The sequence below is a fragment of the Nesoenas mayeri genome, assembly GCF_963082525.1.
Source record: "Nesoenas mayeri genome assembly, chromosome: 2".
NCBI classification, from domain to species: domain Eukaryota; kingdom Metazoa; phylum Chordata; class Aves; order Columbiformes; family Columbidae; genus Nesoenas; species Nesoenas mayeri.
The window spans coordinates 23864724-23889583 of NC_137543.1; the positions used below are offsets into that span (position 1 = coordinate 23864724).

The 24860-nt window shown below is 37.9% G+C and overlaps 1 protein-coding gene across 5 annotated transcripts in view; it reads right to left on the reverse strand.

The window, feature by feature from the left end:
* The window catches only part of VPS13B (vacuolar protein sorting 13 homolog B), a 445653-nt gene that overhangs the window by 37368 nt on the left and 383425 nt on the right, over window positions 1–24860 (reverse strand). For all 5 annotated transcript variants that reach the window (XM_080340706.1, XM_080340704.1, XM_080340705.1 and 2 more), the window contains 4 exons: window positions 18086–18267; window positions 15944–16293; window positions 9772–9933; window positions 200–355 (listed from right to left, as the gene is read on the reverse strand). In XM_080340706.1, the coding sequence (XP_080196832.1) occupies window positions 200–355; window positions 9772–9933; window positions 15944–16293; window positions 18086–18267 (850 nt within the window). The remainder of the gene's footprint in view (window positions 1–199; window positions 356–9771; window positions 9934–15943; window positions 16294–18085; window positions 18268–24860) is intronic.

A 24860-nucleotide genomic window follows, 5' to 3' on the forward strand; every position in this document is an offset into this window, starting at 1 on the left:
GCTTTTAAATGCTAAGATCTGTACTAAAGTGAAGAAAAGAGTTGTAAAAACTCCCCAAAATGCCTCCACCAGAGTATTATACGTGGGTTTTTTTTGCAGATCCCAGTGAGAGAGAACAAACAATAAGGTGACTAACTTGTGAATTAATAACAGTTTCAATTATTCATGTTATTTTTTCCAAACTGGATCAAAAACTCACTTGCTTTTGCACTCCACTGAGCTGCTGAACCTTGATAATAAGTGATGCTGTCCGGCCCTTGTACTGAATGGTGCGAATAAAGGTCCCTGTATTGTCCACACTGAATGGTTCAGACCACCGCCAGTTTCCCCAGCCTTCAATACAGATGTGTAACAGCTGGAAAGAAAGCAATTACTACTTCAATACATAATTGGGAAAAAAAGCGCCTTGCAGTAGGATAGGAATGCCCATGACAGAGAAATATTTTTGGTTTCAAAACTCAGCAATGCTAAGCACACCAGTTCTCCGAATGATCCACTCATTCTGTGATTCTGTGATTTCAGATAAAACCAGAAGTATCAACAATACCCTAAGATGGCTCTGCATCATGCATTTCTATAAATTACCTGATTTAACAGGGTATTTAGGATGGTATAAATCCAGCACATAACTTTTCAGAAAAAAAAAAGGGTACATAGACTAGAGAGCATAAAACAGGAAATAAGAGATTTTCTTTACTGCCCTTGAAATTGTTCTAGAAATCCACCCTCATTACCAGCAAGGTGATATGGAACACAGGTCCAGGACAGATTTTTGGCTTTTAGGATAGGACAGAAAATTACAAATACCCTTCCTTTCAAAATAAAAAAAAGATGCAAAGCTGTTTGTATCTATACTTGTATAGTTCACATATACATGTGTTAAATGTAGAACTCAGCATATTGCTGAGAGACGGGAAACATTTCATTTCTTACACAAATGTGGTAGCAAGTTCAAGCTTGACTGCATGAGAAGAAATTTAACTGCATAATTATACTCCCTGTGTGATTTATTCCGGAAAAGGAGTGGCTTTTTTTTCCAGTTTAACTTAAATCACTTCCAGAGCAATATAGTCTTTCATCATTTGAAGTCTTTCATCCATTTACCCACCATACGCACTTACCTCTATCCCATGGAGATTCTTTAAGTCAGAGTAGTGAAAATTGGTACTGTTCCATGTAGGTCAATGAAGTTACACAAATTTACGCCAGCTGAAGATCTGGCAATTTAGCTCTGTATAGATCTTTTGTGGCCATGCAAGCTTAAGAATGTGACTTATATATATGTAAGGGATCAAAGCAATAAGCATTCTGGGTAAAATTTATTCTTTGCAGAGGGCCAGCACAGAGCCTAAGCATCACTTAAGTCCTTTAAAACAGCTATGTAAAGGCCTTATGGGAATTCTCTCTTGAGGGTTGAATTTCACCCTGATTTTGGACATCTGTCATTAATTAATTTAAGTAATGGAGAACAGGATCAGGCCCAAAGTTTGACTATTTACATGAGCAAAAATTGAAACTTTTAAGTATTATGTTCTCCCATGATTTGTTTCCAAAAAGAGAAAGCACTGGCCATAGATCTGGGCAGCTGGACTTTGCGAATGGCTGGATGTTGTTTTTTTTTTTTCATTGTTTTAAGAAACAACCACAGCAACAACTTTCAAAGATATTACAACTCAGTAGCCTGTTTGCAATTTGTGGTATCCTCAGCCCAAGTTACACACAGAACAATAACATCCATTCAGTGGGTGGCTTTTGAATTTGCAAGAGTGATGACTGTTGCATTCAAATTCAAATTAGTTTTAGGTTGGAAGCACAAAGGCTAATATGTGCCAACGTGCACATGGACATGCATCTGGATGTGGACATGCGTGGGCACAGCTTTATATTCAAGAACTGGTTGAAGGAAGCTGTGCACAAGGACACTCAAACTCATAAACAAACACGTTGCTTTGATTCTTAAGTATTAGTTACAGAAAAGGAAAAACAAAACCAAACAAAAAAATGCAACTGCAGTGGCTGGAATCAGTTCAGTTTCTTACAGCGGCAGCTGGGAATAAATCTCATCACATATGAAAACTAAGAGAAACAAGAAAACTGTTTACTTTGGAGAGACTGGTAGCTGGAAATGACAGCCAAATAACGAGAAGAGGTACTAAGTGGTGAGCCTCAGCTCAAAGGCACACTAAATACGGTGTGCTCCAAAGACAGATGTCATATAAATGTCATAATCGATGATTAGTAATTGCGTGTAGCTCCAACATTAGGATGTCTCCCACCCTGTATAAACAGCTTTGCTCACGAGTTAAATGTTCCCAAGGAACACGCAGTCAGCCTGCCCTGAACGGTCATTAGCTCCCAGATGCCGCCTTACTGATTTTCTTTGTAGCACAACAATTAGTCTGCATTTAACTTCACAGTTCAGAAGGAAAAATAAAGAGCAGCTATTATAATACATTGGCAGTTTCTTATTTTATAAACATACTTTTCATATAAAGTATGAAAATATGCTCCATCTAAAGGTAACGGCCTTTGTAAGTTACTTTAAAGAGATATCTAATACATTTGCGTTAATGACATAACAATATAAGAACTGGGTACTGCGTAAGTTACTTTTGAGCCAAGAAACTGCATTCCATGGAAAAAGCAAAGGTATCTCTGGGTGAGTCAGTTATTTAAATGTGAGATTTCTGGAAAACGTTGCTAGAAGTAATTAGCAAATCATACTAAGTGATGCAGAGAAATCAAAATCGACAAAAAATTTAGTGAAGTAATCGGGTGTTAACATTATTTTAGCAGAAGACATGATAATAGATGGTGTTAGATACTCAACAAGGCAGAGCTCTGATGTTATAAAACCGACTGAGTACTACAGATTCACAGTAATTGCCACATAACTCCCTTTCATTTATCATACTTAAAGTAAATTCTAAATATTTATTAGACAGTCTACTTAAAAAAAAACGTTCAACAAATGAAGCTAAGTATGATACATATATTAGGGGAAAAGAGAAGTCACTGCAAAAAGGTACAAAAAAATTCAATGGACTTCAAAAGCATTCTAACAAATATAATCCAGTGATAAGTGACCATTTATAGCTTACAGAGAATTTAAAACAGACTATCGGTTGTATTACGTATATGAAGATAGGCATTCATTTGTGTGACCATTTGATTTCTGCATTTTCTGTTAGGGAAACATATCAACAGATAATGCAGAACATTTTGTTTTGACTAGACTTTGCTGTGGTTTAGATTTCTAATTCTGAGCCATTATGGATTTCTGTTTTGAGAGGGAAAGAAATTGCCTTCAGGGAGGCAGACCAAGATGAAGCTGCTCCTAGTGGAGCAAATGGCTAGAAAAGCTGTATTCTTTATCATGTCTCTGCACAGAATGTTTCTATGCACTCCTCAAAATTTACTTAGGTTTTCAGCTAGATGTGTGAGTGAAGGATATGATCTGAGTAAATAAAGCTAAGTGTCATATGACAAGGCATGAAGACTAAAATGGGGGATTAAAAATGAGACTAAGAATGGAGCCTGTCCAGAAAAGGCAGCATTTTCCAGCTGTATAAGTAATTTAAAGCTTGTGCCCTGAAAATGCTCAGTGCTACAAATTTGATTTCTACTTTGCTTGTAGATCCACCAAAGTTAACTTGGTTTCACTGTAGTTACATTATATTTGTCTTCTAAGTGAAACTAGAAAATGCTTTTTGGGAAGCATAAGGGTTGTTGGTCTCAACTCAGAGACTGGGAGGAATCAACTGAGGACCTGGCTAATGGTGTGGAAGCAGTTGGTTATTTTAAAAGATACGAGATTGTAAAACAACGTGCCAATGCAGCACCATGGAGGAAATGGAGACCTGGAGATGGGAGCTGAATTTTAAGACTTGAAGCTAAAGCAATTTTAAACTGAAAATTAAAGAAGGATGATCAATATTTTTTTGTTGTGTTTTCAGGATATAAGGTGGCCCTCGATCAGGACTAGGATTTACAACAATAAACCCCATATTAGGACTTGAGAAAACAGTGAATGAAATGTTCATTCTGCACGTGGCCAGCTGCAGCAGCCACCAACACAGTTCAAAATTCAGTTTGGCTTCATTTCCTCACGGGACATGGGAGATTTGACCAGTTCTATACCATCATCCCTTGTAAGAGAGGAGGCCAGTACAGAGCACAGGAGAAACCAATTTCCATCACCCCCATGCTGACTAGTAGGAAAAAAGGTCAGACTTGGCAGATAAACTCTGCCCCTGGGGGCTCCGGGAGGTGTTGTAAGCCTCAACGCAACCTGCAAAGCTGGACTGAACCTCACGAGCCCAAACTAGCTCAACACACTAGGGAAAAGAGTAGTCTTTTGGTTATGGAACAGTAACCAAACTATGGGGATTCATGCGATTGATGGATAATATATCAATCCTTATCTGCCCCAGATATTATTTAGAAACTCAATTACATATAATATAACCATTGATTTCAAATGCAGGACCCCAAACAATACATTTCTCACTACTTGAACAGTGTAAAATAACTGAAAACTTTTTTTTTTTTCCCCTCCTGTTGTGGTTCTATAAATGCGCTGGGGAAGATTATGTAAAGTACAAAAGGTTGTGCAGAGAATTTGTAACATCCCTAAACAATGAAACAGGAAAATATCCCAATAATAGCTGATAAATAAGTCACAGTTTCTAAGTTTGAACCCACAGAGTACTGTATATCATCTTACACTCTCTATAACCCAATACCTGAAAGAATGGCAACTTGGAAATAAATAAAAATGAATTACAATCCTGCTACAGATGCAACAGAAATTAAAATTTGCCTTAGGTCTTTTTTTTTTTGGTAGTAGAACGAGGAGGAGGTTCTTAAAGCTATTTCCAAATCTACAACTGCCTTTAAAAACTATGTTTATAGAATTCTAGCAAATACACTGGCCACTACTAATATGTATTCAAGAATTTACAATGTATGGCCAGAAGAACAGAAAAGCAAATTATAGAGAGATTTTCCCTCAAATTCTACATAAGTAGCAGTAGTGGCACATAGCTCTTTCAGGCATATTTACCTTCTTTGATAAGAAATAAATCTATTTTGCTTATAACCAGTAACTCGGCCACATTCTCACTGAAGTCCATGCCCAAATCAACACTGGAATTGATTTTCACCTACGACACCTGCTGCTTCAGGTTAAGGACAGTGACAAGTGAAAATGGGCTGTTATTATAACCCTGGTAGAAAACTCTGGAGAAAGTTTTGGGAGCTGCTACTTTAAATGCAGACTTCACCTATGCAACATTATGTTTTGCATAGAAAAAAAAATAATTGAGATCCATTACTCTTTGCTTCTTCAGAGGACTCTGCTGAAGTTGAAGCGTGGGGAAAATAACTAGTAATCACTAGCATGTTATAGATGACTTTTGCTGTTTATGCGCAAGCAAACAATCCCTGCAGAATACATTCAGGGGACTCTCACACGAATAGCTGGTTTTCACATTTGCTGTGATCCCTCGTGGGACCCTCCAACTGCCTACTGTCTTGCGAGACAGAATTCCTTAACCCTGAGTAAATTGCTAGGAAGATCTGATATTTTCTAACTTCAGAGTTTCACCCCATGTATCATATGCTCCAGTTCTTCTCCTAAAAACCACAGCTGTCTTGGACACCAACATGACTTTTGACATAACTGGGGCCCATCCCACAAAGCAACTTGAAGATCAAGATAAGGAGCGCAGACTGGATCCAATAATAACGTAGAAGCCAGTGCTGTCTGTAGAGCACGGGAGTGATGTAGCTTCCCTTCCCTTTCAATGATATCTAACAGACCTCTAACTTTCATTAAAATCTGCAAAAGAAACTCACGAGGTCTGGCAACTTTTGCTAGAATTGCTTAAAGCCTCAAATATCATCAGTTTTGGACTTAGCCCAACTCTGAAAGGGACTATATAGTTGGGGGTGTCTTATCCCTAAGGAAGGTCAAAACCTCATGAAATCTGATGAAAACATGGGGGATGGAGCAGAGTAGAAGAGTGAACATCGGACCTCAGACTTATTACTGAAATATTAGCCAAACTAGCAAGACTTGCAGGAATCAGAGGGAAAGTTAAAAGGGGAAGGTTAGGTTCCCTGAAATGTAGAAGATCAGGGATGGGGAAAAAAAATGAAGGAAGGAAAGAGCTTTAAATTAAGCTGAACAGTCAGAAAGTACCCATCAATAGCTGAGAAATCCAAATACTTGGTGTGTTATAGCTGTTTTCGTAACATGAAAAAATTGAATAATTTTTAATTATAGCCTACAGTAACTTCATTAATATTAAAATTAATTGTAAATGCAAATAAGGAATTATATAACTGCCTGCTACTACAAAAATAACTTATTTTAGGTATATATATTTAAGTGTGCTAAACAATTAAAAAGGGCAATTACTGCATCTCTCACTATGCTTAATTAGCAAAAGAAAAATGGAGAATTTTATTGATGTGAATGTCAAAGAAATACAATCCTTTTAAAACTATTTATTTTCATTTAACTGAACTGCCTTGCCATACTAAAAAAACATTTTGCAGAGGTTAAATAAAGTATTTCATGGCAACCGCTGCTTCTTAGTGCCTGTGTAACAAGAAACATGAGCCAGCCAAAGTTGTGCAAGTTGGTTTTCTTTCCCAGTAAGAGAATGTGGTATCTAAGACCTTGTCCTAACTCATTTTATCCCCAAGAGTAAGTCAAGTAAGTCAAGTATGAACTAATGCCTGGAGGGAAGTCCCTGACTCCAGAAGTATGGATTATTTCACATTTATCTTACAATCTGCTCTCAGAGTTCTTAAAATTCACTAACTTGGCAAGTTGGGAATTATCATGAGAAATGAAATAATTTCATAACTATGAAGTCATCTAGCATTCCATGAATATGACACTTGGAGGGTTTGTCCATGCTCGGGCACTATTCTGACCTTTGGATAATAAGCTGTTAGATAGTTTTGCATGGAAACAATTAGAAAAGTGCCATAGCATAAGGGACCACCTGATGTCTTAATTGAGTCGTTGCTTTCATTTCAAGGGTTTGTATTAGTCACTATAAAAATTCACATGACAACATTTGTAATAATATTGAAATAAACTTACTTTGTATGATCTAAAATGCAAAGGATCGTACTGTTTAGCTGCCTTTTTGAAGCATGCTAAACTTACAGGGATTTGTACTTAACATTAGCCAAATGAACAAGGCTTATAGATCGATGCCAAGATTCTCCAGCCCTTGTAAAGAAAATTTGCTTCTATCTCAACAGTGTGTGGAAAGCCTGTGCTTCCATATATTTTCAGCAAAATTACCTCAGTGCTATTTTTCAGTCTCTAAATTTCCCAGCAAGAGATGGCTGTTGAAAAAACATTAAAGGAGCAGAAATGTTCTTGAAGCTATTCCAAGGGCTGGGACAAGGGAGGTACAGCCCCCCTGCTAGAAGAGCCTGCTGGCCAGCAATGTGGTTGAGTCGGGAGGAGTGAACTGTTAGCTTTGCCATCTCCTGGGACATGGGAATCCAAAATGACACTCCTGACTGTTTATCATCCCAGTTTTTCAGTGAATCTGAATTTAATCAGAGCAAAACAGAATGGGGAAACCCTTTGACATCAACTTGCAGCTGAAGAATGACTATCTGAAAAATGAATCTGAAGTTCCTACTGTCACCTCACCCACTCCCTAATGTATGATTTGGTTTTCTGCTGGAGTTTTCCACCTTTCATCCTTTTACTTTTCATACAGAATGTTTTGTATTGCTCAAGTCTGTGACAGAAAGGACAAGCTAAAGACCAATATTTTAATATTTAAGTTCTCCAGGTATTGCAGGCTTAATGCCCTACGTTGTGCTGGGGCTCTTTCGCAGTTCAGCTGTGACTGACAGAAAATATTGGGAACAGGCTGCAATTTTAACTCTTCTGTTTTTCACTTTGCTTCCAGTAATCCTTGTTTTCAAGAACCTTTCCAGTCTGCACCATTACTGGAAGCATACCATTATTAGAAATACATCATAATCAAAACTACATCATTAGCAGAACTACCTAGAATGATGGTCAAAAAGAGGATTTTCCTAATGGAATAATTTCATGTAAGTAACCAGAATAGGGATTAAAAAAAATTGTTAGGAGGAAGGCCTTACTTAGTTCTGGTTTTATTTATAATTGCTTTGAACATTTCCTTTTTTCCCCCATGTGCTTATGAAAAGGTTTAAATGATTTCTGGGTGGTTGCTACAAAAACAAGTGACAATTGGTTATGAAATACGGATCACATTTAGCTAGATGTCTGCAAAAGTTGTTCTTTCTACAAAATTTGTTCTTTCTCCCTCACACAACCAGAGGGTTACATGAATCATAACCTAAGTGTGCCTACTGTCACCTGATGAGTGGGGATCCTGTCCCACAATCTGACACTTGCCCAGTTGCACAGAACAGTCACCCATTTGGGTTGCTCGCTCGTTGGCTGGGGCATCACAGACATTTTGCTTGTATGCGAAAATGTATCTCCTTTCTGAAAACGTGACAAGGGACGTACAGTATTTCAGTGTTTTTAAGTGTCCAAAGATCCCCTTCTGTGCACACCATTTATAATGACTCCTCTGTTTGCTGGGGTGAGATGGCCCTTTATTGGCCTTCCTTCCTCCTACCTTACATCTTGACTTCGGTGTCAACTGCAACTGTTTACTCTGGCTGAATTTGCTCTGCACAGATTGCTGCATTTATCTAAAATTCAGTAGTTTTGCATATCCACCAACTGACGTATGAATGAAAAACAGTAAATTTGCCATCTCTGCTTCCTAGTGAAATTTGAAACTTGTCAGGGGTGAAAGTGGGCACAGTTCCTGTTTAGAATTACCATCCAAATGTCACCCGCTTTCTCACATGCTAAGGCTGGTATTTTCCAGAGCCCTAGAGGAGTTAGGAAACCCTCCATCCACTACACTCCTCCCGGGATCTATAAAAATTTTAGTAATGCTTCAGCAGAGGGCTGCTGGTCAGCAAGTCGGGTAGCACAGGTTTCTAGTCTCTCACTCAGCAGGAGCTGGGAATATACTGAAAAGAGAGAAGAAAGGGCTTTGCTTTCTCATAAACACTTTTTTTAGATTTAAATTCTTGCCCTGTCTTGAATCAAGATGAAAAGTCCATTTCTCACCACCACTCAAGAAAACCAACAACATGGTTTCATTGAAATATTTCCTGTTGATAATTTTAAATTATTTTATTTCAGTGTTTATCCTTAAAAAAACACCCAAGAAACAGAAACTGCATTATTTAAACTATATAAGTGGGGTGTTTCTGACAATTTCAAATCTTTTCTAATGCAAGCATATGCTGAGTTGAGAGATTTGTCCAGTTTGACCCTGTTCTGCAAACAATTTCAGTAAACAGATGCTTCTGGTAAAAACAATTCATTAAAAAAATTCCCCAAACCTCTAATGTACATCACAGAAAACAGACACTGATCACTTAGTTATAAAAACCTGGCAAGTGATTTTCTTTTGCTTTTTTTCAGAAGCTTCGTTTTCCACAACCGCTCAGTTTTACAGAAAACGGTCATACACATTCAGTTCTACTCTTGAGTAACTTCTAAACACTTCTGGCTTTCCTCACTCTTTGTTTACCTTTTCCCTCTGATGCAGGCCCAGAAAGAACTGGAGCATTACAGAGAGTTGAGACCATAGAGAAAACGGAATAATCACTGCATAAAGCCACCACTCAGCTTTTGCAACTGCTCCATTCGAAGAGCTGTTTCTGACATACCTGTGGGGACTTGTGAGAGCGCCAGCTGTACTGGTGACTGTGGAGACTAGCCAACAAAATATTTTCATCAGTATCCACCTGGCCAAACCGCAGCGTCTCCTGTGTGTCATTACAGATCACAAAATGGCTGAAGACCAACTCCTCTGCCTCAGGGCATTGGTTCTGAAAGGAAAGGGATATGAAAGCCAGTAAGCATCAGATTAATTGCAAGACACTTGGCAGCTGTCTGCCCAGTGGCGACTGCTACAATACAGAAATGCTTCAAGATCTCTTGCCATTAGTTTTGCTCTCACAGTACTCTACTCTCTGCAAAAAACAGTGTTTGCATTGACAAAATATTTCCTAGGACTTAAAATAGTTTACTTTATGTTTCTGCTATGCAAATCTTAAAGATTTAGAACTACAATAAAAACTAGATTTCCTAACTTACGCAAAAGACTCCAATGAAATTAAATTCAGTTGGAAATGACACGTCACATGGGGCAGGTGGGGCAGCAAGGGCTAAGTAGAGGCATGAAGAGGTTTCTCCATGCCTGACAACTGATCCCTCAGGCCAACAGGCTGCACTTCCTCTTGCCCAGCTGCTGCTTCTACTTGGAAATGTTGCTGTGGGTCAGCAGCAGAAGACTCTCTCCTGATACTGCAATACTTAAAGTAACAACTAACGAAAAAACAGGAGACACGGGGAGCGAGTATTCTCACAGCTCCATGTGGCTTGTTTGAAAAAGGAATCTTGCAATTTGACAGTCTAATAGGAAAAAATCCAAAACTATAATGTGTTTTAAAAGTATTTTAGATTTTACAGTACTTTTTCTCCTGCCTGCAGCATTCTTCCATCCCTCTCTTTCTGCTTTTCATCTGGCTGCTTGTCACTCTGTTGACGCAATGAGACTATATGATAGTCATAAAAATTACCAGAGCTACAGGTCTTCCGCCCCTGAAGGCACAAACTATAATCCCCTATATGGGAGAGGTCAAAGTGTGACTGACAATTTGATTTGGAGATCATCTCTCATATATTTCTGTCCTAGCCACTACTGGGCTTGCACCTTCCATTTACAAGGAACTATCTAGTAACCATAACAATTACTCCAAGAAAGCAACATTTGGATATCCTTCATGCAATTTAATGGGTATAACACAGAGAATTCATCTTGAGCTTTTCATTAGCTCTTTTTGACCCATCTTTCCTAGCACACACTTTGACAATGCTTTATTGTTGGTTGGTTCCCTTCTCTCCACAATATAGCCCAGCTGCTCTTCCCTCGTCCTTTCTTCCCATGACGTTTTCACTAACTTACAGGACCTCCACGGTCTTTAAGAGCTGATTCTGTTTCCTCTCCTTGCTCTCTCAGTGGACCTTTTAAACAGACATAATGAAGCTAGCACCTCCTCTGCCTATGATCATATGGGTTTCCCGTGCTTTGATAACAATGTGCCTGAAGGCCTGCAGAAATTCAGAGATCAGACAAGACAGAGAAAAAGATTTCCTCATAGATCCCTGTGGATCTTTAGTTATACACGAAAAACAGTTTGGTACATTGCTTGTAGCACTTGCTGGGTGACACACGTGGAATAGATTTTCTGAAAAGTGAAGTGTACAAGGTATGTCCAGCTTAGCATCCTTCGATGCATGTTCATGATTGTTATTAACTTCAGAAGAACCCAATGCACAGGTTGCAGTTCCTTTTGTGACTGAATGCCAGAACGGTTGGATGGGAGTGTTTATGCAAAAAATTATTCACCCTAGGAGTATTTAAGCATGAGAATATTTAGATTAACACTTCTCTCCAAATCTCATTAATTCTTCTGCTTAACGTCAGGTACCTTCTGTGAAACAGAACTCAGGTGAGCATAACCAAAATCTCACTTTTTCAAAGCAGTATAACTAATTACAGAGGAATATGTCTGTATTGCATTCAGTAGCCGATCTGGGTATGCTAAAGGCTGACATTTACAGTGCCACTTTAGAATGTAGAGTTTATTTTGGCATTTTCTAGTGGTGGATCTATGACTTTTTACTGTCAGGCTGCCATATCCACATACCCATAAGTCTACCACAAATATATATTTTTTCTTGTCACAGCTTTGCAAAATGTCCTTTTTAAAAGGAAAGATTTGCTATCCACAGAGTTCAGCATGTTGTTACAGTCCAACCCTAGGGGAATTTAAGACTTTTTTTTTTTCTCCAATACATTTTCTGGCTGAATATGCACAGACTGGAAGAACAACACTAGAAGATTATGAACCTCCTTTTTATCAAACTGACTAAGTAAGTTTCAACTCAGTTAACACAAACCGTAGGTTCTTGCATTTTCTGGAGGGAAAAGAGAATCTAGCAAGTTTTTGGCATGCACAGAACTAAATTGTACTGGAGGAATGTTATCCCATCAGGGATTATTAATAGACTTGCACACATTTTGGTGCTGATGAATGACTGCCATAAATAATCAGTCCTAACTGCAAGATTTGCTAGTAGAATCTACTGCTTTTAACAGCAGTGCATCTCAAAGTTCAGCAAAAGAGGTATTTTAAGCTCAATTTTATAACAGTTCCAAAGTTTTAAGCAAGGAAACACCAAGATTTGTATAAGGCGGCATTGCTCCATGCTGCCAGGCTTAAGAGAGAGCTACTGATGCCTCAGGTCTTGATAATAACAGCTAAGGGATCATCAAGGAAACCTGGGGATGCTTTAGCTCAGTATGGCAACTACCCACTGTACAGACAGGCTTCCAGGCAACTCTTATTCTCCTTGCAGTAAATGCAGGAGATTTTCCCCAGACAATTGCTCGTGCTTCTCGGTCCCTGGGGAGCTGCAGCAGCTCCCTGCACCCAACATAGGGAACCGGATCCCACTTTTGCTGCTGAAGTCTGACAGTTGAAGTTTCTAGGGTAAGCACAAAGGGACCAAAAAAAACCATCAGCAAGAGGATGGAGTGAGGAAATCTTGACTGATAAAAGAGATTGTAGAGAAACCAGACATAATAAAAACAAATAGAACTGGGCCATTTGTGTGGCAATGATGCTGAAGGGCTGAATGATGACTGCAGGAGCCGAAAACAACTAAGTGTGGATTAGGAAAAAAAATTCCCTCTCTGAATTAAAACAGCAAATCAAAAGAATCAGCAAAAGATCAACAACCTGAATCAGACACAGATTAGGGTCAGTTCCTGGGGGACAATTTCCTGCCCCTCTTTAGATCATTTTTCAGCTGTTCCTTTCTCTCAGAGAGGCCTGGAAAGTGTCTCTCCTTTATTGGGCTTTCAAATATTTTGTGAATTCTATTCAGAGAGAAGGAACATCCCACATAATACTAGTCACCTGCCTTTCCCTGTCTCAGGACTTTCTGCTCACATCTCAGCTCACAGCTATTTCAAAGCATGTCTGGATCTGGTAAAAAACACCATAAAAGCCTAGGCCTCTTTATACGTGCAAAGTTATTTTCTGTGTGCTTCGCAAGCTACCGAAGACCTGTGCAAGCCTTCTCACACACACGTACAGACTCTCTCTATAGTACCTAGTAATGTTTTGGGGTTTTGTTTGTTTGCTTTTGTTTCTGAGAGGAAGTCTTTAGCTTTTTCTCATCTCCCTTTCCTTCTGACTGTTTAAACTTCATTCTCATGGCAGTATCCTGACATTATCAGCTAGAAAGCTAAACTGAAGCTACATGCAAGTTTTCTGTAACCTTTTCCTTTGTTCTTTGTGCTTATGGTAGAAAGATGAGGAAACTACTGTGATCACAGATGTCATTCTGACTGATCTAGGCTCATTAAGAAAACTTATGCAACTGCAACAGAAAGGTTAAGCACCATGTGGACCTTGAGGAAAACAACTTCTAATGGCTTAAAACAGGTTTAAAACAGGAGCTTTTATAACTTCTGAGGGGTTTAGGAAAACATTTGCAGTGTGAGACCACAAAGGAATATTTTTTTTTTCCCAGGAATACTTTACCATATCTGGGGAGCTGTTTTCTCAACTGACCCTGTGTCTCTAGATATCAGAAAGCACTAATGCTATCAAAGTTTGTTACGGCTTAAACACCCAAATAAAGGGGAAAAAACCAATACCCCCCATGTATATTCACAGGAAACACACATCTTTTATCTCACTTGATAGTCTGTATGCTATTACTAAATAATAAAACTAAATTAATAATAATCTTGAAGTTCCCTGCCCAGTTATTTGTTTATTAAAACCATTATTTTAGCTTTGCATTTAGATGGGCATTAGCCTGTTACTGTTTGTATTTAAACAGGGATTACAGATTAGACAGTGAAATATGTCAAAAGGGGAAACTGATTTTAAGAAATCCTAATCCTCTCTGATTTTCAGCATGTGACTTACAAGTATGAAGCAAGTTGTATGCCTTGTGTTTTTTAGGCTTAATCTACTTTCAAAATGTCCATCATTACTTAAACAAAAAAACATATCAGCCCGTATCTAGGACATGAAGACACTGACAGAGGCTTCTGTTAATCCTGAACTCTTGACCTAAAGGTGCAGGGCCAAATCGTTTCATGCTTCATCTGTCTGTCCACTGACTACAATATCACTTGTTTCAGATATTAATCCAGTAAAAAATAGTCAGAATTCACATAACCTTTCCTGCTTATTAAATTCATGCTTCTAGTTGGCAACATTTATATTGTATTTTGTGTGAAGAGCAAGCATCAAACAATGCTTGTAATTGGGAAATTCGTTCCCTCCCTATGCAGTGCATGCCACCCCTTCAATCTGGAGGTAAAGCCACATACAAAACATCTTGGTAACAATTAATTTCATAAGTCATTTTGAACCCACTACTGTGTTACCTCTTTCCTAATTTCAAAGTGGTGCAAGTTTTTAATCTCGAATACTTAGGGCTAGATACCCACATCAGAACATGGTGGCAAGTACCCTTGACATGAGAGGAAACGAGAAAATTACAGCAACAATTACAGAACTATATCCTCCTGTGGCTCATGTTAACATTGCCAAATCCATGTATAAATCAGTACCAACTATTCATAGAATGTACCTGTCAGCAATATACCATGCGACATATGGCTCTACTTAATCAAATATACAATTCCATTTTTTCAACTCAGAATATTCCTTCAAGGCACAGAGTAGTCAGTCAGTCACTCACACTGTGATGTGGTTTAAAACATTTAAATATTTATGCACCATATTTTATTTATATGTATAGCTATGTCTGAGAGATCTTTCTTTTTTTCCCATCCTAAAAGGAAACTGACCTTTCTGAAGGCCATTTTGCAGTAGTTGCCACACATGTCTTAGATGAGGGACTAGTACTAAGTCAGAAATATTTTGGGTTTAAACAGCCTACCAAGGACTCTCTTATACTTTTTATGTTTGTTTTTTATTAAAAGCATTGTTCAAAATATGACAAAAAACAGAAATTGGAGCTACAAAGATTTTTGTTCACATTGATATTTGAGCCAGCTGTAAAGATTTAAATCACACTAGATCTTGTTTTATGAATGTCCTTTTGCAACAAGAAAACCATGGAATGCCCTTAAAAAAGAATTTTTTGATATAAAACAGATGCTTTATCCTTTTTTGGGGGCTTTGTTATTGTAGTGCCATGATAGGTAATTAATTCCCAGGCTCCACATAGGTCTTCAGGCAGATGAAGAGAATGATTTGATTTCAAGGCTCTAGCGGAGTAAGGGAATTACAGGCCTTTGAGGGGTCATTGCAGCAGCAAGGTTCCTTACGCTGGGACTGGCTTCAGCCATTAATGCTGCTTGCACAGAATGTAATGTGAAACTAGCATTGAACTTCAATAGGATAGAAGCAGTAGCTGGAAACAATATGCTCTACCGCTCAGACTGAGCTGTGTGTACATATCACGCATAAATTAACCTTTTCATAAATTAAGGGAACATAATGCATTTCAAGACCAAGATTCTAATTATTCTGATATAAATACATGTAGTCTCACTGAAACTCAAGCAGTTGTGAGCACATTTACCTTTACACAGAGCATTCATGGTCTCCTAATTTCATTGCTATCACAGGATTAATGTTTATTGGTAAAAAACACTTCTAGTGTAAGTTAAAGCTTTTACATTTTGCAATATTTTTAATGAATGCAGTTGGTATTCTAATTCGTTATTAAATTAATCACAATAGCTACATTTTTTCCTCACTATTTGTATTTGCATACCTGCTGCCAAGCTTGAATTGCCACATTTAGAGAATGAAGTGCATATTGGCCGAAGTTGATGAAAATGGGGTCCACCATTATCGTGCAGTCCAACAGCCTTCCTACTGAGCTGCTGGAAACAGCAATCTGCCCCCAGATTTTGAAAGGTTTCACAACACTCTGCATAGTCACGTTTCGGCACTCCAAAAGTTTACAGTCGGCTTGAGTTGAAAACTGGATCTCCTGGAACACTGACTCATCACTCCACTGACGAAGATATACATGAGGCTCATCAAAGGAAATTATCATGTATTCTAGTTCAGATGGCATGCTCTTATCAGATAAAAATGGCTGAAGAAACTTTGGCGGTGCTGAAAAGTAAAAGAAAAACAAGACTAGAACATCACCATTGCCACACTTTTTCTTTTTTTTTTTAATTGTGTTTTAACTGCTTGTACATATGATGAAAACAAGTAAAACTCATAAAAGAGTCAACATTTCTAAAATCTGAAATTAATCCTGTTCACACTGTTTATTAGATGTAAAATAGAACTGTAATTAATAGCAGCTGCAAACAAAAAGTATCTGCAAACTGAAATATTTTCATGGTAAATAGAACAGCCAGCCAAACTGCTTTATCTATATGCGTCACAGTACTTCAGATTGCTGCCTGTTTGGACTGGAGACCATATTTCTGTGAGAATTTTTGCTATAGTGGATGTAGATGATATTCCACACATAGCACATTTCGAATACAATAAAAATTAGCAATATAATATTTGCTGACATGTGACTGCGCAGGCTAACAGGCTCCACAATGAAAATTGTCTTCGCCGCAATTAAAGAGAGTTCAAGACCACAAACCCACTGAGATGCGACATATTACCCCATAATACCAGAAATTAAACAAAAGAGTATCCCAAGACTAAAGCATGAGAAATATATAATAAAAAAGATTTTATCGCGTTCTCTGAAGTCTCAGTCCTGCAAAGTGCTGCGCACTGTGGCAGCAGACACCGCAAGGCACGTACACCACTTGTGTAACATTAAGCATGTGAGTATTTCCATTGATGTTGTTATTTATGTTGCTGGAACTACTCACATGCTTAAAATTAGCATATGCTCAAGTGCTCTATGGATTTGGAACCAAAACACTCATCACTTTCCAGGATCAAGCCCTATTATTCTACAAAAGCATAATGAATGCAATAAGTTTTGTGCTCCCTTAGTGTATAACATAGCACAACGGAGCACCAAACTTAAGGCCTTTAGGTGTTATAACAAGAACAACAGCAGCATCAGCATAAAGTCAGTCACTGCTGAAAAACTAAACAGCTGGGTTTGATTTTCATCTGATTTTTGCTTTTTCCACTACATGTAATTTTAAAGACTGAGCATCTGGAATTGGAGTGTAATAGTGAGGAAGACTATGCATTGACAGAGGTAGCTAATAGACGAGAAATTATTTGCTAGATGTTGAGTGTCAGTCTTGGTATGATTTGATAATAATACAATACTTGCAGAAACACAAAAACTACTCACGAAGAAAGCTGTCCCTGTCAAAATTATCCAAGTTATTTGCTCATCATCCATGGAAAGCATTCCTGGCATTTGAAAATCAGACAATAATCTAAAGATCTCTTGGAATGTATTTGCCATTAATGCAATGACAGAGAGCACTGAACAAAACCAGATGTAGCTCCAAAAGTGATCATAACTGAAATAACAGTTAAATCTGCAGTTCTCAGCGCTCTTTCAAGGGATTCTTACTAAGAGGGTTGCAAAATGTTCAAATATTTTAATAGTACTGTTAATATGCTGGAAAATTTAAAAGATCAAATTCATTCACTAAGATGGCTCAAACCTGAAGTGGCACCTGCTGTCACTAATCAGACTATGAAAACCGGACGGCTTCTACAGTTACCCATTCCGGAGGGAGGAAGGGGCTGATCAGTGAGCCCCCCTGCCCACCACATGCACTTTCTCAATGCACAGCAGTCATCAGCTTTGCCATGAAGTCTGTACCGCCAGTGGCTGTTGGTGATAATTTATTTTAAGAACGCCTGTGTGAATGAGGAAATAGGAACTACAGACAGCAAACCAGCAATTAAGCAGCACGTGTGGAATATATACCTTTATTATTCTACATAAAGGAGTACATACCTGTGCCTAGTTGATCAAGATGATGGCAGAGGTGGACTTCCAAGTAAGTAAATTGGATCAACACACTTAATGATGGCACAAACCAAGGAGTAAAACAGGAGTCAACCCTGGTACAGGCTGCTAATGCCGTGGGGGTCACAAGCTGATCACATGCGCTCTGTGAGCCAGATTCACTCTCCGAGCTGCAGAAGACAGATAACAAATAAGTTGTTCAGCACTTCCAGGATTTTATGGCTTTACTGTACGACTTGACCATGTGCCATGTTGGTTTTCTGACACAGCCAACGTCACTGTTTTCTTTTAACTGCTAATGTCAGTGTATGTCCTTTTCCACAATCAGAACACAGCAGACAAGACCACAATCCAACAACCCTTTTATCTCACTGCACTTTCAGTTTACAAGCTGAAACACTTGAACCACAGAAGCGAAGCATATTTACAGAAAATAAAATAAACCCAAAACATACCAGGTATCTTTAATGGCTGAAATAGCTAAACAGAGTACATTACCATTATTAAAGCTATAAGAATGAGTTGAAAGTTAATCTGGTCCAGAGAACTGTTTTTTTCATTTTATTTTAAGGAAACCAACTCACAACCATCAAACTACTTGTATGCATAAACCCTGTCCCTGTAAACTTTCTTTCCTTTGCCCTTCTCACAGTCATCATTTTAAAAGAATCCTCGAGTGTTATTAGCTCAGCCAGGAGCCTTTTACTAGCACCTATTACAACATATTAACTAGACATTTAAAATGCCACCCCACTGATTTTTTTTTTCATGGCCGTGCTCTTGACACCATGAATTTCCAAGCATTATCTTTCAGTCTCTTGAGAGAAACTAACACTACATCACAATTCTATAGGTTGCTAAGACAACACTGAAGTACAAATAAACTTTCTAATTTAAGCCAAATCTATCCTTAATGTTCCTTATTCTCAATCCCTTTGCAGTTTGGCTCTAAAGAGTTTTATTTTAAAAGCACAGACTTGATTCAAGAAAACTAAGTCCACATCCTCAGTTAAATACTGCTTTTACTTCTAAAATAAAATGTAACAAAGGATTAACTATGGCAAACTTACTGTTTTTGTCAGAAAGTCAATTTGAACATTGGCTTTCAAAGCAATATGTCTTGTACTTTTAGGACCAAATTCTTCTTCTTTCCATGCATGTTATTGCAAAATTATGTACAAATACAGCAGATACTCAAATTTTCAGCTGCAAATGCATAGAATTCCATAAATGGGTAAATTTATCAGTTTTATTTTGTGTTACTGTGACTAGCTAGTATGGTATTTATTTATTGAGCTTAAATCCAACTTTAGATTTGTGGACATAAGTTAAAATACTTGTGTAGCAGTAAAAGACAGTATATCAAGAATGGATTATGTTGGTGAAGGATTAACAATATATCACTTAATCAGATTTTTAGCTGCTTTCCTGTGCTTCTTTACCTCTTTAACTTGCGTGTTTACATTTCAAAATGGTGTTGTAGGTCTTCTGAGAATTGGCATCTTTGGAAATAAAAAAATTATTTGGGTTCACATGATAAAAGGTCTACAGGACTGGACCAGAGACAGGGAAACAGTATGCTTTTTTTTGCTTTACCATGGATATTCCTCAGGTTGCTGGAACAAAGCAAAAGCATGGAAGCAAATCTAAAAGCCAACAAAATTCATATGCTGATTCAGACCATTAAATACTTTTGAATCTGTGAAACCAGTTGTTTCTTTCAGAATAACTGTCAATATTTTAAGAATTCTTGCTCAGTGCATTTTGATTAGAAACAGAAGTTCAGGGATATATAGAATGAAAATGGAAAAAAGGCAGAGAGGTGCAAATGATTGTTAACCAAACATATTCTCAATTAAGACTTAATTTGCACGAACAGCTAGAACAGTAATTGCAGTAAAAAGGAAGCAAATTTATTTCTAAAATTTGAGGTTTACTCTGAAATTATAGATTTCTTTTCCTTTGAAAACTATTCCTTGTGTCGCCTATCAGTGACTCAGCATTTTTACTTCCTTAGATACGATTTTTGGAGATGGATGATTTAATAAAATAAAAACCAAACAAATGCTTCCAAATTCTTTTTACTCAAGTTTTATATACCTACTTTTTATTTATCAAGCATTTTGCTGTGATGGGAGCTTTGTCATTTCTCACTCATAACCACAATGATTGCAGGGTAACATGACGTGCAGGAGGAAATGTAGCAGGAGCTGCACACCAGGGAAATACGTTAAAGTGTTTAGCCATAGTTTGCTCTGATTTTTCTGCCCCACAAGCAGCAGACCAAGCGGAGATAATATTCTGGAACTTAAAATATTGGGAACACAAAGATTCAAAACTGCTTTTTGTTTCTTCATGGAGAATCACCTTATAAACCAAGAAGGGCCACCACTGAAATGATTCCCTAGCAAGCTTCAGAGTCCAACCACAGGCTTAAAATCTAACCAGAGAGAAACAGCGAATAAAGGTGGAACAACGTTGCTCCCTCGGACAGAAGCGGCCTTGTATCCTCTCCTGTGTTCGGGAGGGACAAGCGCTGGCAGTGGAGGACTCAGGAGCAGGACAAGGTGGCCTAAACCACGTTTCAGAAAGGAAAATCACTCTACAGAGAGATGACCTCCTAGAAATCATCTGATTCTTTCATCACTGTTTTCCCATCTGCTCAGACTTTGTTCAACTATTATTGTTTTATCTGTGAAAGGGTCCATTGGATTTTTACTCAGCCAGAAAGCGTATCCAGAATTATAGTCCCCAGGTCGTTACGAAAATAAAAATACAGTAACAGTATAAGCCAGTCACAGTACAAAATATACTAAAAGCAGCGTCCAAATTACTATAGCATTGCTTTAAAAAAGAACTATAAAAAGGAGCATAATATTAAATGAGAAGTTTTTAAAGGGGGATGGTAGTCCTTACCACCACTAACATGACCCTTCAATTTTAAATTAAATCCCATTTAAACTTTTTGTCTAGGTAGACTTCTGTCAGATCTTTAGTGCTGCTACTTTCTCCTTTTACTTCATGTAGAGCACAGAAATCAAAGACACAGTCATTCATCACACGCTCTACACAAATAGAAAATAAAACACTGTCAGCTGAAAACCCAGGAACTTTAAGTCTTGGTGAATAACAGTACGAACATTCATATCAGAGGCAGATCTGTCTGCGAAGTTAAAATTTCTGCATCAAATGAACACAATATCAAAAAATCCCACATTCTCTTGGCTCCTTTGGAGCTACAAAATGCAGTGTGGACTGTCCACAGTTTTTCAGCTGTGGAGAAAAAGAATAACCAGCTTGTACTGCTTCACGTTTGGCACAACAAGCTGAGGGATAGGTGTAGCAAAAGCAGAAGAAATTCTAAATAAAACTGACCTGACTTTAATACCAGAAGTTTCTTTTAAATTTACTTCCCCCTCTGCCCCCTTTCTTAAATCCTGTGAAATATTAGTATTTTTAAAATGGAAAATACCTGCATTCGAAGTCATTATGTACTATAAAGTCTGATAGTTCCACATCATGCAAAGCAGTTCAAGTTAAATATATGGCAACTGGGAATAATGACTTAACAGTGACCTGCATTATTCTTGTTATTTTAAGAGTGGAATACTTAAACCAAAACTGCCGTTTGTGATGAAACCGCAACATGGGAAAATATCCACTGGGAAGAAGAAAGAGACCACTTAATTCATTTAATTTATGACTCAAATGCTGGTCTCAACCCAAATTGTTAGAGGTCAAAATTCAGTACATCATTTACTTAGAATAAAAGCTAAAACAATTAGCAAGAAACATGATCATGATTCCTCACTTTAATTTTTGAAAAGTAGCAATTTAAGGCTTATTTAAAAGTTTTTGTACTTGTTTCATGGTTTGTATCTTAAGGCACTTTCAATTACTATTTCATGTTACTATGTCAGTAATTATAAAAATACTGTTTACGTTACACAGGAGATGCATAAATATATAAAACATCTTGTAACCCATTTAAACAGAGAGTGATAAGCCCCTCCTAGTCAAACCAGGGATGGGCTTTAGTGTCTCACCAACCAAACAGAGCTTAAAATAAAAGTAATTTTGACTATAATTTGCTAGCCCTGCAATGTGAAAATGCAACCTATAAAAATAATTTATTCTATGGTAATTTCCCTTTAATCCCCTATTTTAACATTAATTTATGCCATATATGATTCCTTCCACAGACACTACTAAATCCCTAAGGGGATGCTAAATTATTTCCCTGTGGACTTCAGATTTGTTCATTCATTTAATAAAGATTTAGAAATGTTCAGTTAAACCTTGTACAATCACTGAATAATGAATGGCCTACAAATCCTTAAAAATAAACAACATACGCGTGTAAACCATGTCCTTAACCAGATAACTCCTTGATTTTTACACTCCTGATTAGTTCCTGATCAATCTAAGAAAGAGCTTGCATACCACAGGATTTAGATCATGACATCTTTGCATATTCCCATATTCATTATTGCTTGGCATACTTCAGCCTGCCAGCTACTCCTGAGCGCATCAGCTGGATCCACATCTTCTCACAAACCTTGTTGCTTTCCTGTCACATGAGCCACATAAGTTTCATACTTCATAACTTCTGTTAGGAATCAGTAATAAAGTACTTAAAACACAGGGGATCAGCTCTCTGGTATTAATAATTAGCATATCATAGCGGTTACCACAAAAAAAATAATCCTGCAGAACTTGAAGGAAAAAATATTATCATTGAGCAGCAGCTGCATGCATATGGCAGCTGTTAGAGTCTGACCCAAAATACAAGATCAAACTAAGAAAATAAACTTCAACAAGACTAAGCATTTTGATACTTTACAATTAATAATGAATTAAATTTGCTAATCAATCATACAGTTACAGCATGCATGTCATGTCAAATCAGCACGAGTCTCTAGGAAAACCGAGATTCAACTTTTATACAGTTTTTGCTTCTCACTCTCACTTGCAGATCCCTCAGTCTCCAAGTTCCTTGGCCTAACACTTGGCATTAGCTTTAAGCACAGTTCATTGTGGCTCTTCCCAAAAATCGGTAAGATCTGATGTTAAATGCATGCTTTAGGAACAAGCCTATACTATAAGTTACCATTACATAGGGTAGCCTTCCTTTCTCTCAAAACCAAAAAAGTTTGGCATTTTTTGTCAAGTAGAATCCAGAACACATTTTAGGGTGCTCGGTCATAAGAAAATATCCATACTGGCAGCAACATGTTTGTTTGATGAAGCCATATTTGCAGTAAAGTTACTGCCAACATAGACTTCCTTTATGCTCCTAGGCATCTAGAAAAGTAGGCCCTCTCTGCATGGCCACACTATCTGTCTCCACGTCTTAAACAATGCTTCCATTTACCAGAACATGATCCTTTGGGGCTTAACTGTTACCTTAACCTTGTTCTGTAGTTGTAATGGTACGTATTTCAGTGCTTATGAACTGTCTCAAAACCTCCAGGTCAGTGACAAGCGACCAGCACGTTTTGCTCTGTCTCCAAGAGAAGGATGTCTCAAGTCTCAAACACTGTAGGTCAGAGTCTCATCTCTGACGAACAGCTGCTCTTTCACTGGCCAGTTCAGTTTCTCTGAGAAGGATCACTGCAGGCTGGTCAGGACTACTTCTTTTACATCAGTCTTTCCTGCAGCCTTCCTTAAGAAAGCTGGCAGTGCAAAAGTTAGTATAAAGAGAGATCAGCTTGAATTTCTATCTGAAACTGCTGCTGAGGCAGGGCATATAACCTTTTTTTCTTCTCTGATTGAAATCAAGTTTTCCTCCTGTACCCCTCAGGTTTTTGGCTTCTGGATGGAGTTCACTCTGATCTACATGAATCTTTAAATGTCCAATCTACTGTTAAGTTCATGTAGGTGTAAACTATACCTCTTAAAACTACTATAAATTCCTCTGGCCACCAAAAGTCTCTGTACACGTGCTGGCAGTTCAAGACACTTTCCCTTGACTTCTTTCTTTTTCTTCTGTTTATTTACCTTCAAAAGCTTTTAGTAGTGATGTAGATGTCTTTTGCTGCCATCTTTCCTCTCCTGCTACCCCTATTCAGGGAACTGCTCATGCTTCAGTTTAATTCCGGTTCTTCCAGTTGTAGTTCCTGCTTTAGGTTTTTGTGTACACGCACAGCCTGGAGGACATAGTGCTTCTAACATCATTCCTGTGGTCACAGCAATTGTCTTCCTTGGAGTCTTCTGGTACCTCAAGGACATCAGGATATTTCTACCCCTTTATAAGGCAACACCCTGGTACCACTGAGGATGGTCACTGTTGTGGAGCACGCCTGCAGCCTCACGAGTTTAGACCTTGTAGGCAGGTGAAACCATGTGCTTTAAATGTTTCTGATGCTAATCACAGTCCAAACCGGTTTTATATAGTTTTTAACTTACTTGCATTTCATTTTAAGCCTAGCCTATTTCTGAACAATGACAACTCATTAGATTATCAGAACTCCCTGAGTGAAACATTGCATATAGTGATGAACTCTATTTGAGCAGAAAACAATAAACATGATTACAGTGCCAAATGCCTTGATGAAAAAAAAATCTACTAAATTTCACTACTTCATTTTCAGTTCCCACCGAGTTCACATTTCTGTGGTGTTAAGCTGACCAGGAAGGCAATTTTGCCAAGGTCCCACATTCAGAGGAATTAACCTTGTCTAAAACACTTAACTTCTCAATGATGAAAATGCATTCTTTCACAATTAACATCAAGAAATAATTTCCAACCTGATACTATTAA